General features: G+C 62.2%; 1 protein-coding gene across 1 annotated transcript; it reads right to left on the bottom strand.

Moving 5' to 3' along the window:
- Positions 1-4,397: 4,397 nt before the first annotated feature.
- On the bottom strand, positions 4,398-12,478 carry NDUFV3 (NADH:ubiquinone oxidoreductase subunit V3). Its single transcript, XM_084231085.1, has 3 exons — positions 12,409-12,478; positions 10,409-10,529; positions 4,398-4,619 (listed from the first exon to the last, which is right to left on the bottom strand). The coding sequence occupies exons 1-3, from the start codon at positions 12,454-12,456 to the stop codon at positions 4,462-4,464; spliced, it is 327 nt and encodes a 108-aa protein (XP_084087211.1). The 5' UTR covers positions 12,457-12,478; the 3' UTR covers positions 4,398-4,461.
- Between the last annotated feature and the right edge of the window lie 82 nt (positions 12,479-12,560).

The following is a 12,560-nucleotide window of genomic DNA, read 5'->3' as shown; positions in this document are numbered from 1 at the left end:
GGACGAGGGGCGAGGGGCGAGCCCCCAAAGGACAGGGGCGGGCCATGTCGCCCTTGGTCCCCCCCAGCCCCCCGTTCAGGGTGACAGTCTCCACCCGCCTCCGGGCAGTGCGCCCCTCTCCCGGCCCCTGCACCTCGGGTCCGCGCCCACCGCGCCCCCTCGCCCGCTCTGCCCCCGGCCCAGGCGTGAGGCGGCCCCGGGGCCTTTGCACTGGCCGTCCACATGCCGTCCACATGCCGTCCCCTCCACACACACACCCGCGTTCCTCGGAGCCACTGTCTTGGGCGGTTCTCACCACCGCCCCCCAGCCCTGCTCTGTCCGCCTGGCTACTGTCTTCTCCGGGGTGGGCCGCAGAGCGCCCGCGGCTGGCAGCGGCACCTTTCCCTTCGCCTCCAGCGGGGCCCACGCTGCCCTTCGTCCCACACTCCCTTCGCTGGGAACCCCGGCGCTGACTGCGGGCCCCGCTCTCGGGGTGCTGCCTGGCTTGCTTGGGGTCACCCGCCCGCGCCCACAGGAGGGTGAGGCTGCTGCTGCTCTGAATCTCGGGCCCCAGGTGACTAGTCCCCAGTGACTGTGATGCTGTTTCGGGAAGCCGGGGGCTGGCAAGAAGCCCCCAAAGGGCCCCTCTACTCTGTTCCTGCTGCGGGTGTTAGTGCGGCACCCCTCCGCCCCCCCCCCCCCACTGCTCTGACCGTGCCTCCCCCTCAGACCCAGCGAGAGGGCAGGGCCGGCTGGGGCTCACCCACACCCCCACACACAGCCGGAAGTTCGCGGGAGAGGTCGATGGCGGCGGAGCTGCTTCTGGGCAGCATGTTTTTCTCCGGGGGCTCCACCTGCCTCCAGGATTGGGGTTCACACGTAAAGAGCGATAACTTATCATTACAAGACGGGGAGTGCCGTGCTCGGGGGCCTCCAAATACATTGGCAGCCGCCCGGCGACAGATTTTTGGTGGGCTGTGGATTCACGCCCTGCACACCGGGGCCAGTGCCTCCCCGCGGTCAGGGGCAGCGCTCCCTCCCTCGCAGCCCCGGCGAGCGCTCTCCGGTCTCCTGGTCAGCTGGCCGGCCGGGGGCAGCGCCTGGGCCCGAGCTGTGCGGCCTCTTCTCCGGGAGCCGAGGGGGCTGTGAGGACGCCGGTAGACGACAAGCCTGTGCGGTGGACGCGCAGGCGCTGCAGGTATTTTTGTTTACGTTCTTATTTTGTGAGTTTCCACCATGCAGAAGCAGGGGAGGGCAGCGTCGCTTGTGCTCACCAGCCTGGGCCTGCGAGTGGTTCAAGACAAACCCTTTGGGGTACTCGCTTCAGGGGCGAAGGGGTAAGGCTATTAATTCCATTTTATGGGGAAACAGAGGCACGGCACAGTGAGGTCTCACCCAAAGGGTAAAGGGTGCATGGGGAAGGCACCCGGCCGGCGGGCGCCCCATCAAGGCCCTGCCAGGCGCCGCCCGACAGCGCCAGCCCCGGGGCCCTTAAGTGGACCACCGCACAGGCTGCCTCAGCCCCGCGCACCCATGCCCTGAAATCGCAGCTGAGACACAGTCCCTTCAGAGGCCAGGCGGGAAGCTGAACCCCCAAGTCACGTCCTTGGTAGAACGGAAGCCCAGCACTCGGCGAGAACACACGTCTGACTGTCACTGTGGCCTGAAGATGCCCGCTCGGGGCTGCCTTGGCGAGGCCGACGCTCCGGCCCAGACGTCGCCAGCGACTGGGGAGAAGTGTTTGAGCTTCGGGTGCTGGGCACCTCTCGCTCTCTGGCCTCCCGTGGGGGTGTGGCCCGGGGGAGGGCTCCCCGGGCCAGGAGGCCCACCTGGGGGGTTCCTTCGGCCCCTGCAGAGCTGCCTGGAGGCTGAGATCAGGGCACACCTGAGCTGTGTGCAGTAACCCTGCCTGCTAGGAAGGCGCCTCCCCAGGGGAAGACTTTGAGCCAGCGTGTCAGGGGATCCCATGACCTGGGGGGGAGGGCTGGAGAGGGAGCTCCATTTCATGCCAGTGATTCAACCAGCCTCCTCCCCTGTGATGAACACCCCCCACGCACACTCCAGACACCAGAAACCCAGGGGAGCTTCCTCTTCGGTGCCTGGAGGGTAGCGCCTGGGGGTATGGACCCTCTGCTATCAGGGGCCCCCCCAGACCTGCCCCGGGTCTCTTCCTGGCTCTGGCCTGTACCCCAGTTCTTGTATGCATAAATATTTAAAAAAATAAGACGGTGGCATTATGTTTTGTTACAAATACCGCACCTCTCGTTGAAGGCCCAAATATAGACTCGAATAAATAAAATAAGGTGCCACTGAGTGAACAGGTCTTGCAGGCCTGAAAAAGCTGTCACGTGCAGCCTCTTCCAGGAGTGCCAGCGCTGTGAGGAGAGGCCCGACCTCCCGGCCCTCCACCAGCCGCCTCCCTCGCATGGAGAGGCCCTCCTGGTGTGGGGCCAGCGGGGCGGTCATCTGTAGCGCCATTTTGAAAGTGGATCCGGGAGCCATCACGGGAAAGCAGCGCTGTCCGTCTGGTTCCGACCCGGTCAAAGGCCATAGAACTGAGCCCAAGACCATCAAATGGAATTATTAACGCGCCCCTTCGCCCCCTGGAGCAAGAACCCCAGAGTTTATCTTGAACCACTTGGGCGTCTGTCCACAATGCAGATTGTTGGCACTGACCAGTGGGCTTTCCGGCGCCCCCAGGACAGCCCCAAGAAAGGGCAACAGTCAGAACTCCTTCCCCAGGAGGTTTAGCCAGTCTGCTCCTGCCCGCGGCCCGCAGATGCCCCTTTATACACAGCCCGTCATTTCCCCGTTCTCCCCAGTGGCCAGCCGCGAGTAGAAGGCCCACAGCACAGCCGGCCACCGAGGCTGCCCTTCCCGTGGCTGCGAGGTGCCCGCAGCTGCCGCCACCTCCTGTGGCTCATCTGCCCTTCCCAGGGCCAGCGCAGTCCTCCCTCTGCTAATCTCGTCCTCCCTGTGCTCGCTGGGTCCTCGTGTTCGCCCACCTCCCGTGAATGTCCAGGCCTGTGGACTGGCTGGGCTGCCCCTGGCAGCAGCGGCCTGGACGCAACCAGTCTCCTCACTCATGTGCTTCATCCCGACAGCTTCCACCCTGGGCCCACCGAGTCAGGATCAGAATTTGGGTGAGCGCCCCTGGGCGAGGCCTGTGGATCACCTTTGGGCCGCTCCTTCCCGGGATGGCATTATCAGGGTCCGCAAGAGGGTACCCAGTGGGGAGTTCCACGTCGAGGCCCCCGCGTGGTGGCTGAGGCTTGGCTCACCCTGTCCCCTAAACACAGCGCTAGAAAGTTTGCTCAAAGGAAGATTTGGACGCTCACCAGCAGGCTCAGGACTTCACCCCCAAGGCCGGGACTGGCTGGGGGAGGAGAGAGGAGGCGAAGGGCGTGGCTCGCAAGGCCGACGGACCCCCACTGTCAGGCCATGGCCCCCGCCCTCCTCTCCTGCTGGCCCATGTCTCTTAGCCAGCGGGACATGCACAGAACTGCTGGCTTCTGTGGCGCCCCTCCTCCCTCCCCCACCAGGCTGGCCTGAGTCTGCAAAACCTCCAGGCTGGCGCCGTCTCCCCAGTCTCGTGCCACGTGATAGCTAGAAGTGGAGCAGGTGGTGGCACAAGCCCGCGTCAGTCATAGCCGTGTTGCATATTTTGGACGTATATGTAATTTTTTCCTTCTTCTTAAACATGTATGTATTTATGCACACAGGAACTGGGGCGCAGGCCAGAGGTGCAGGGGGTGAGAGGACTCACCAGAGACAGAGTGGGGAGCAGAACAGGCGGATCTACTGACATACCCTGCTGAGGGGAGCAGCGGGGAGACCGGAGAGGTCTGCTGCGCCCTGTGGGTCACTCCCTGGCCGGGGTCGCATTCACAGCGTGATCGCTCCCAGGGAGGCCCAGATAAAACTGTTGAGCAGAGGGGCAAACACCGGGGACTGCGGCCGGCAGGGCTGTGAGCAGCTGGTCACTGATCTCCAACTGGGCTGCTCTTACAGGAGGGCACTGGCCTTTTTGTTGAGATCTCCCAAGAGTGGCCTGGCACCCAGTGGAGAAGCCACGCCCACTGTCACCCCCTCCGGTCTGCGGGGCAGCTGTGGCCTGCCTGCCTCCCCCCCAGGCTTCTTCCCGCCCAGTCTCCCCCTCCAGACGATGTTTGGCAAACTTCCATCGCGCTGGTAGGCCTTCTGGGAGTGTTCCCAAGCCCTTAAAATCAGAGCACACAAAACGCGAGCTCCCCCGCTCACCAGCCCATGTCAAGAACGACCGCTGTTCTGCTCTATCATCCGAGTTCCCGACGCCCCCTCCAGGGTGAGGGCCCCGCCTCAGCCATGCGAGCTGCGGGCAAGGAGCTGCGGGCAAGGGGCGGGGCGCGCAGGGAAGGGAGGCCAGTGCACACACGGCGGCAGCTTTTATTGTTGCAGCAGAGACACAGCGAGGCCGCGCAGGTGAGCCCTCGGCCCAGCCGTCAGTGGCGAGGAGACTCCCGTCCCGAGGAGGGTTGAGGCAGCCTGAAGGCCGAGAGGTCCAGGTTCACGTCGAGGAAGGTGTACGGGGTGTAGTCGTGGTGCTGCAGGTTCCTGTAGGTGGTGTTGTCGAACGGCTCAGGGGGCGCGGGCGCCGGCTCTGCGGTAGGAAAAGGAGCTCGTGAGACCCGGACAGGCAGGGAGCGGCCGACGGTGCCCGCCCGCCCGCCCACCCCACTCCTCAGAAACAGGGACGGCTGCCCCATTAGGAAAGAAAAGCTCACAAAAGCAGCAGCATCTTCCCAAGCAACACAGACACGCGCTGCAAGAGAGGGAGGGTGTTACCAGGCGCCTTCGCACGGCGCCCTGGGGGTGTCCAGGCCCGGCTCTGCTCAGTCTGAAAACGCCGAGAACAACGGTGGAGGGACCGTCAGGCCAGTTAAAGATGCAGAAAAAAACGAGATGAGACTCTGTCTGCGACAGACGTGACCCCGAGGAAGCGGTCACAGCAGAACGGAGCGCGCGTCCACGGCCCCGAACGCGAGAAAATCCCCCCCGGACAGCGCAGGGGAACTGGAAATGAAATGTGCATTTTTTTGCCTGACCTTAAAAAAAAGAAAAAGAAAAAGGCGGTGCCCCTGCGGCCCACAGACTAGAAGCCAAGTTAATCCGAGTTCTTAAATGAGAGAGAGATCCTGGCCCGGGCAGCGGCTCCCGGGACCTCACGGGCGCGGCTGAAGCGACAGCTTCCCAGGGCTCCCGGCCCCTCGATGGGAGGAGGCCAATGGGACGAGGCGGGGGGCAGCTGCACGTGGCAGCCAAGTCTGGGTCAAGTTCTCAGGCCCCACAGGCCGCGATCAGGGCTGCCGGCTCCACGCAGGCCGCACGGACCAGCGGAGACAGCTCCCAGCAGCCACACTACCCAACGCCCTCCCAGCCTGGAGCAGCTGTAAAGCTCGCAGAGCCGCCGCCCTCCCGCCCTCCCAGCGAGCAGGCGCCCCTCCGAGCACACCAGGCAGCCTCCCGGAGAGAAGAGGCCGGGCAGCCGTCCGTGGGCTGGGGGGCTGCGGACACAGCCCGGCAGACCCCCCACAAGCATGGCAAGTCCTGGAAAAGCCACTGGCTCGTGAAGAATGGAAAGCAAATTGCTTTCAAAAAGGCTTGACAGGAGAACCCCAGGTCTGCCCTTATCCTCCGTGTTCCTCTCCAGCGAGGGCAGAGGAGCTGGCAAGAGCCATGCCAGGAACCCCCACCTGTTAGTGAAAGAGGGAAGTGGAGGGAGACACAGTCCTGCAGCTTCGGCACAGGGACAGGACGGCCAGGCGAGTGCCAGGCGAGCACGAGAGAACAGGCTGGCAGGGAGCAGCGCTCAGGGGCAGGCGCCCGAGGGGGCAGGCAGAGCCACCCGCCTCGCCTGACCCGTCCCAGCGCGTGGCATCCACCAAGGTCCACACCCAGGAGGTGGGTCAGTGGCCCTTTCAAAAATGGATGTGACAAGAAGGCCATTTGTGTAAACTCAGCATAGAGAAGATAAAGCAGCCGCTCGGCTTTGCAGAGAACGAGAAGGTGCTGCCGTCAGCAAGAGGAACACCCCGCGGGCGGGCCCGGGACCCAGACTAAGGGCTACGTGCGCCTCCTCTGGGGGCTGGGCAGGAGCCCCTGACTGACGTGACCTGCAGCTCGTGCACGGGACACCCTCAGGAGTTAAGGTGACGCTGTCCAGTGCCAGTTCTCAAGCGGCAGCTGCTCGCGGGACCCGAGGGTGCCACGGCAGGCTCGTGCCTGTCACTGCTACCTGAGGCCCGGGGACAGCCACACGGCGGCTCCCAAGCTGGGGGCCGAGAACACGCCTTCCAAACCCAGCCCCACGAGGGCGCCCTGGCATGTACCCTGCGTGGCGTCCCGCCGGCCCACGCCACTCGCCGCGCCGGCCGCCATCTCGCCCTCTTCCTCAAGCTTCAGCGCTGCGGTCTTGTCTTCGAAAACACCTTTATTCCCAACAGGAAGCGGCTCTGAAGTCTTCACTGGCGCCTGACCCTCCAGTGTCTCTCCTCCGGCCCTCAAGACCCCGTCTATCACCTGCTCCCCCAAGTCTGCTTTCACGAGCAGGGGCACCGCCGTGGTGGGGAGGGCCTGCTTCTCCACGGGCCTGTCTCTGGCCTCGGCGGGGGCGGCCTGCGGTCCACCTGCTGTGCGACCCCTCGCCTGTGGAGTGGGCCCCGGGCCGCCGGCAGCTGGGGTCGGCAACCGCACCCTTTCATGGTCAGAGGAGCGCCCGACCGCGAGGGACTCCGGGCCTGCGCCCTTCGGGCCACCTGGTCTGAGCCCTTTCTGTGAGCATGGCCCCCTGGCGTCCTGCCCCCCTCTCTCCTCTCGGGGTGCGGCAGCACCCGAGTCCTCCCTGCCTGTGCTCCGTCTCTTTGCTTGGCGCGGCTTCTCGGAGGAGGTGAGGTCTGCGTGCGGCTTCTCTTTGACCGAGACCACCATTTGGGGAGGCTCCGGCTTGGGGAGCCTGCCTTTGCCTTTGCCCGCCGCTCGAGGACGCGCTGCGGAGCCGCGGCCCTCCTCCTCAGACTCCGAATCCGAGGACGAGGACGAGGAGGGAGAAGCTGCGGGCCCCCGGGCCTTCTGTGGCGCCTCGGGGCCGGGCTTCCTGGCGGGAGGAGGAGCGTTCTGAGGAGATGCCGCCACGGTCTTTCTTGCAGAAGACTTGGGAAGCCCTTCCTGGGGGAGCGGGGCGCCGGGGCCAGCCACCACCCCGCGCTCACGCCCCCCCGGCCGGCGAGCCCCGGCGGCAGAGACGGTCTTAGACAGCTCAGCTGCTGCTGGGGCGACGAGGAGCGTGGCCCTCGCCCGGGGCTCCACTACATCTGGGGAACGGCACAAAGAGGAACATTACTCTCAGCATTGAGCAAAACCATCTCAGTCATCAAAGTCAGACCTATCATCAGAGGTCATCACAGTCGTTACCCAGCAGCCTGCGCGCGGCACCGCCCGAGCACTCACCCCTCGGGGACGCCCGCCACTGGCGATTTTTAAAAACAAGGATTTTTTTACCCACACACGTAACAAACTCATCTCCATTTTCCACAACGTGAGCTTCGGTGATGTTGATCTCTTAAAGGGCAGCACCTGAACGTAAGGCGAGCCGCAGAGGTCTGTTCAGGTGCGCGCTCGAGCTTCACAGACGTCGGTCCCTCGACCCCGTAAGCAGGCGCGGCCTCTCCAGGGGGACCGTGTTCGCACTGCTGCGGCGTGAGCTGACGCAACGGCCGCGCCCCCTGATTTAGGGTGGGGGGTGCAGACACGTTAAGAGTGGGGGCCCGTGGGCAGATACACGCAGGCGCCCTGTGAGGGGGGACAGTGCTTCCCTGTCTAAGTACTTAGGGATTTCCTCCGGTCGGGGCAAAGTCTTATGCGACCACAACACGTCTACACGGACTCAGCCTCGCGTGTGTGCTGGAAAGCACAGGCTTGGAACAGCGGCCCCCAACAGGCACTGACCAGAGCAAGTGTCGCTCGGCTACGCAAGTTTTGGTGCGCAGATTTTTAAAAATGGTTAAGAAAGCTACTATGGGGGGTCACCCCCCACTGAAAATGGAAAGGGAGTTTCAAAGGGAATGAGCGATGATGCTGATTTAGAGATTCTGCCTGGAAAGCAGACCTCAGCCTATCACACTAAGAAGGCGGCGTCGGCAGGTCAAGTTCCCAGAAGGTGGGAGCTGCAGCAAAGTCCCGCGCGGCCCAGAGCCGGCCTGCCTGCCCCCACCCCAGCGCAGCCAGTGTCTGGCCCAGGGAGACTCGCCCGCTGTGCCAGGGCACCAGGCTGCGTGGGCAGCAGGGCAGACATGACACCCCCAGGAGGCGACCCTCACCGTGAACAGCGGCACGAGCTTGCCTGTCTCCCATGCCATCTCCCACATCTGCCTAGAGACAGGAATCGACAGACCTGGGCAAAGTTTCAGTGTGACAGCGACTTTCCTTGGAAACAAACGACACAACCCGAAGCTGCCCAAGTCCAGCCGGGCGGCGGCGGCGACCAAGAGGGCAGGCCAGGCGCTTTGGAGGCTGTTCCCAACCTCAAGGAGGCCACACCAGCTCACGTGAAGTGAGGCTCTGCTCGCAGGTGGGGGGGGGGGCGCTCCTCGCGGCTCCGCCAACTCCTCCCCGGGGTTGCTGAAGCTTCCCAACTGTCTCTGCAGGGTTGACAGGCAAGGGCACAGCTGCAGGTTGGGGGTCCCTCGGCTAAAGCAAAGTGACTCTGAGGTTTGAACTGTCACCCTCATGATACTTGCGTCTCTTGTCAACGGTCACAAGAGCAGCCTGGCAACTGCTTTCAGCAACCAAGGGGCCTGGAAGGCCGGCCACTCCAAGCCCGCACTGCAGCGCAAGCCTCCTTCCACGTGCGGGCCAGAGAGGGCGACGCACGCCGAGAGCTGCCTGGCACTGCTGGCCGTGACCCAGCGCACCAGCGGGCATGCTGATCCCTCTCAGGCGGGAAAAAACCCAGGCTCCGGGGCCTGTCGGGCCCACCACGAGCAGGAGCAGAAGCTGCACAAGCCCAGGCCAGGCCTAGTTCAGTGCTCTCACAACGGTACCCCAAACAGTCATAGGACAAAGCACCTGTCATTGACTCGCACAGAAGCACGCTTCCGAAAATGGGGCTTTTTGGCTCTGGCATGTTCTAAAATCCATTAATCCAATCTCATAAGCCTATGAAGTAGGAATGGAGAAAAGAACAAAGATTCACCAAGGGCAGGGACCGTGTCAGGAGCAAGGGCCAGCGAGTCCACAGAACCCACACGCTGCCGCCAAACCAAGCCAACTCCTGCACACCTGACCGACATTCTTGGGGGGACACTTCTGAGGTGGGTGACAATTTGTTTCTTTAAAATAAGAGTCCCAATGTTTAAGACACCTCTTTAAAACATTACAGGTAAGGGAAACAGGAAAAGCAGATCTAGAAACGAGGGCTGTCAAGGACAGGACCAGACAACGCTGCTGTTGAACTCAAGGCAGACACCGCCGGAGCGCGCGTGTGCTGGGGGGAGGGGACTCATGGCAAGGGGCCGGCACCACATAACCTACCGGGGGTGCGCGCAGACCAGGGGAGAACAAATGCATCTATGCACTTTCAAACACTCCACCTGAGGGAACAGCAGTGACTGAAGTAAGACGAACTCAAACCACGCCCCTGAAATGCGGGTGAAGCAGACACGCGGAGACTGTACATATCACACGTGCATTTTAAGAGTCAACTAGGGTTTCATCAATTAAAAGCAATGCAATAGTAAAAATTAAAAAGATCCTAGATGTAAAATAAACATTCAGAAGAAAATAAGAGTAAACAATGCCCCTGATGATGTCATCACAAGCCAGCAGGGAGGAGAGAGCACCCACTTCCGTCCACCAGGACATGCCACCTGGCTGGGGAGGGGCGAGTGGACAGTCAGGGGGCCGTGGAGACGCACCGCACCACCAGTGAGTGGAAACTGAAGTGGGACCTGCTCTTAGCCCCTCCCGGGGGTGAGTGCACCTGCAGGGCTGGCCGTGGGGACCAGCAGAGCCTGGCGATCCAGGGGCGTGTCTCAGAGACCATGGAAGTATCAATTGGGGGAGGAGGGCAGGGCGCACCCTATCCTCATGAAACAGACCTCTTATGATGCCATCTAAGTGGCATGCAGTCTTCAAACTGCTGGGCGAGTGTAGAGCCTGGCATTCACTAACTAGAGGAGGAACCAGCTTTGGGTTAAACGTGTGCAAGACGGCTGCATTACTGACGCTTGCGTCCAAAATCTCTTAGAGGTCTTATGTCTGACAATAATGCGGACACATTTATGAAAAGAACTGTAAGAGATGAAGCTAGTGCAGCGTGTTTCCCACGTGCGGAGCTGACGCTCACTCCCGCGCATGCGCTTCCCCCGCGGCAGATGGGCAGGAGCAGCTTACTTTTGGGTGGACTTTGTTTCTTGGGACTTGGTGACTGTCCCTTTTCAGTCTTTCCTGATTCTGCAGAAAGAGAAACTGTAGAAGCAAGTCCTCGAAACATTCGTGCTTCTAGGAGCACAGTCTGACAAAAGAACGAACAGGATAATGTTAGAGCAAGACACTGACTGCCACGACAGCTGCAAACCCTGGCAGCCATGGCACACCACTAAACGGGACTGCACTTTTCCATGACACAGACTTTATATGGCATTATCTGTGCCCCCAGGGCCCCCACTCACTCTCACGTATTGCAGGCCTTCCCAGGCCAGTCTAGTACAATTTTCAAAATACATGTGTATCATGGAGTTTTTGGAAAACACAAAAAATGCTGCAAGAAAAAAAACACCCAAGTTCAAGGACAATCACTACTTAGGTGCTTCCCAACCAAACCCTCTCCTGTGATGCTTTCTTGGTGGTCTTGAATAACCCAGTAAGGTACAAAATATACTCTGGTCCTTTTGGCTGTTGTTTTTGATTTTTAATAATCTTTCCACTACCGTTATGGAAAAACTGTGAAGACAGCAAAGTTCACTTACATCCCACAGCTGCTCCTTTTATTAACACTTTGCACTAGCGCAGTTGTCATAATTCATGACCCTGTAGAGGTTGCTTACTATTAAAGTCTGTATTTAGGGCCTCCCTGGTGGTACAAGGGGTTAAGACGCAGCCTGTGGAGCTGTGCGCAGTCTCTGCAGCACGAGTTTGATTCCAGGCCAGCCAGGGAGCTGCCCACATGGCGCAGCAGACCTCTCCTGACTTGCCAGCTGCTCCGCTCAGCAGTGTATTTCTATCTGCTTGTTCTGTCTATTCCCCACTCTGTCTCTGGCGGATCCTCCCACCCCCCCATGCCTCTGGCCTGTACCCCAGTTCTTGCATGCATAAATAAATCTTTAAAAAAAAAAAAAGTCTGGGGCCTCCCTGGTGATGCAAGGGGTTGAGATGCAACCTATGAAGCTGTCTGCAGCCTCTCCAGCATGAGTTCGATTCCCTGGCTGGCCAGGGAGTAGCTGCCCACATGGCGCAGCAGACCTCTCCTGACTGCCCGCTGCGCCCCTCAGCAGTGCATTTCAGGCAGCCTGCCTGTTCTGTTCCCCGCTCTATCTCTGGTGAATTCTCTCACCGCCCGCATCTCTGGCCTAAACCCCAGCTCTTATATAAATAAATAAGTAAATCTTAAAAAAAAAAAAACAAAAACAAAGTCCGTATTTATTCAGAGGGCCCCACTTTCTGACAAGTGCACACGGGAAGGTGGGACATTCACGTCACTGTTCTCACGGGGGGGGGGCGTGTTTGTGCACCTGTGACTGGACCCGGACTCTGCAGGGAAAGCAGCAGGCTCCCTGACAGGCCGTGTCCCCTCGCACCCACTGCACTCGGCGCTGCAGGGGCACCGCTTCTGCAACGAGAGCCGTCTCTTACGGCAGCGAGAGCGCAGCGGCTCCAGCGTTCCCGGGCAGGGCCCAGCCCTTCTCCCTCTCCCTTCTCAGAGGAGGGCGCGCACAGCTCCAGGTGACCAGCCCACCAGGCACCCGACAGTCCGCTCACCTCCTCCCCGGGTTAACAGACAGCGGAGACGCCGCCCTAGCGGCGCTGACGAGGCCGGACGCGGTCGGGGCCGGCACCGCGCACCGGAGGCGCCCAGCAGGCCGCGGCCCAGCGCGGGTGGGGCGGCGGGGTCAGCGGGCGCGCCCAGACACCGCGCCGGCCAGGCCCAGGCCCTCCGCTCGGGCCCGGGAAGCGGGTCAGGGCCCCGGGCCGACTCCCGTGCCGGCGCCCCAGCTCGGCTCGGGCAAGCGGGGTCAGCACCGCCGGCCCGGCCCCCCGGCCAGTCCGCCCGGCCCACGCCCTCTCCCCGGCCGCGACGCGGCCCCAGGACGGCTGGAGGTCGCCGCCAGGGCCGGGCTGGCCGGCGCGCGCCCCGCGCCAGCCCTCGCGCCCTGGGCGCCGCCCGGCCGGCCTACCTTCAGCGCGCCGGCCCGTCCTTGCCGCAGCAGAAGCGGGGCCGCCATGGCTGGGTCGCGGGCGCGCCGGGCGAGGAGACGGAATATCGCGGAGTATCGCGTCACTGCGCGCGCCCCCGCCTGAAGTCCCGCCCCCGGGCCGAGCGCGCCAA

The sequence above is a fragment of the Talpa europaea genome, assembly GCF_964194135.1.
Source record: "Talpa europaea genome assembly, chromosome: 4".
NCBI lineage: Eukaryota > Metazoa > Chordata > Mammalia > Eulipotyphla > Talpidae > Talpa > Talpa europaea.
This window is presented reverse-complemented; position numbering and strand designations above follow the sequence as displayed.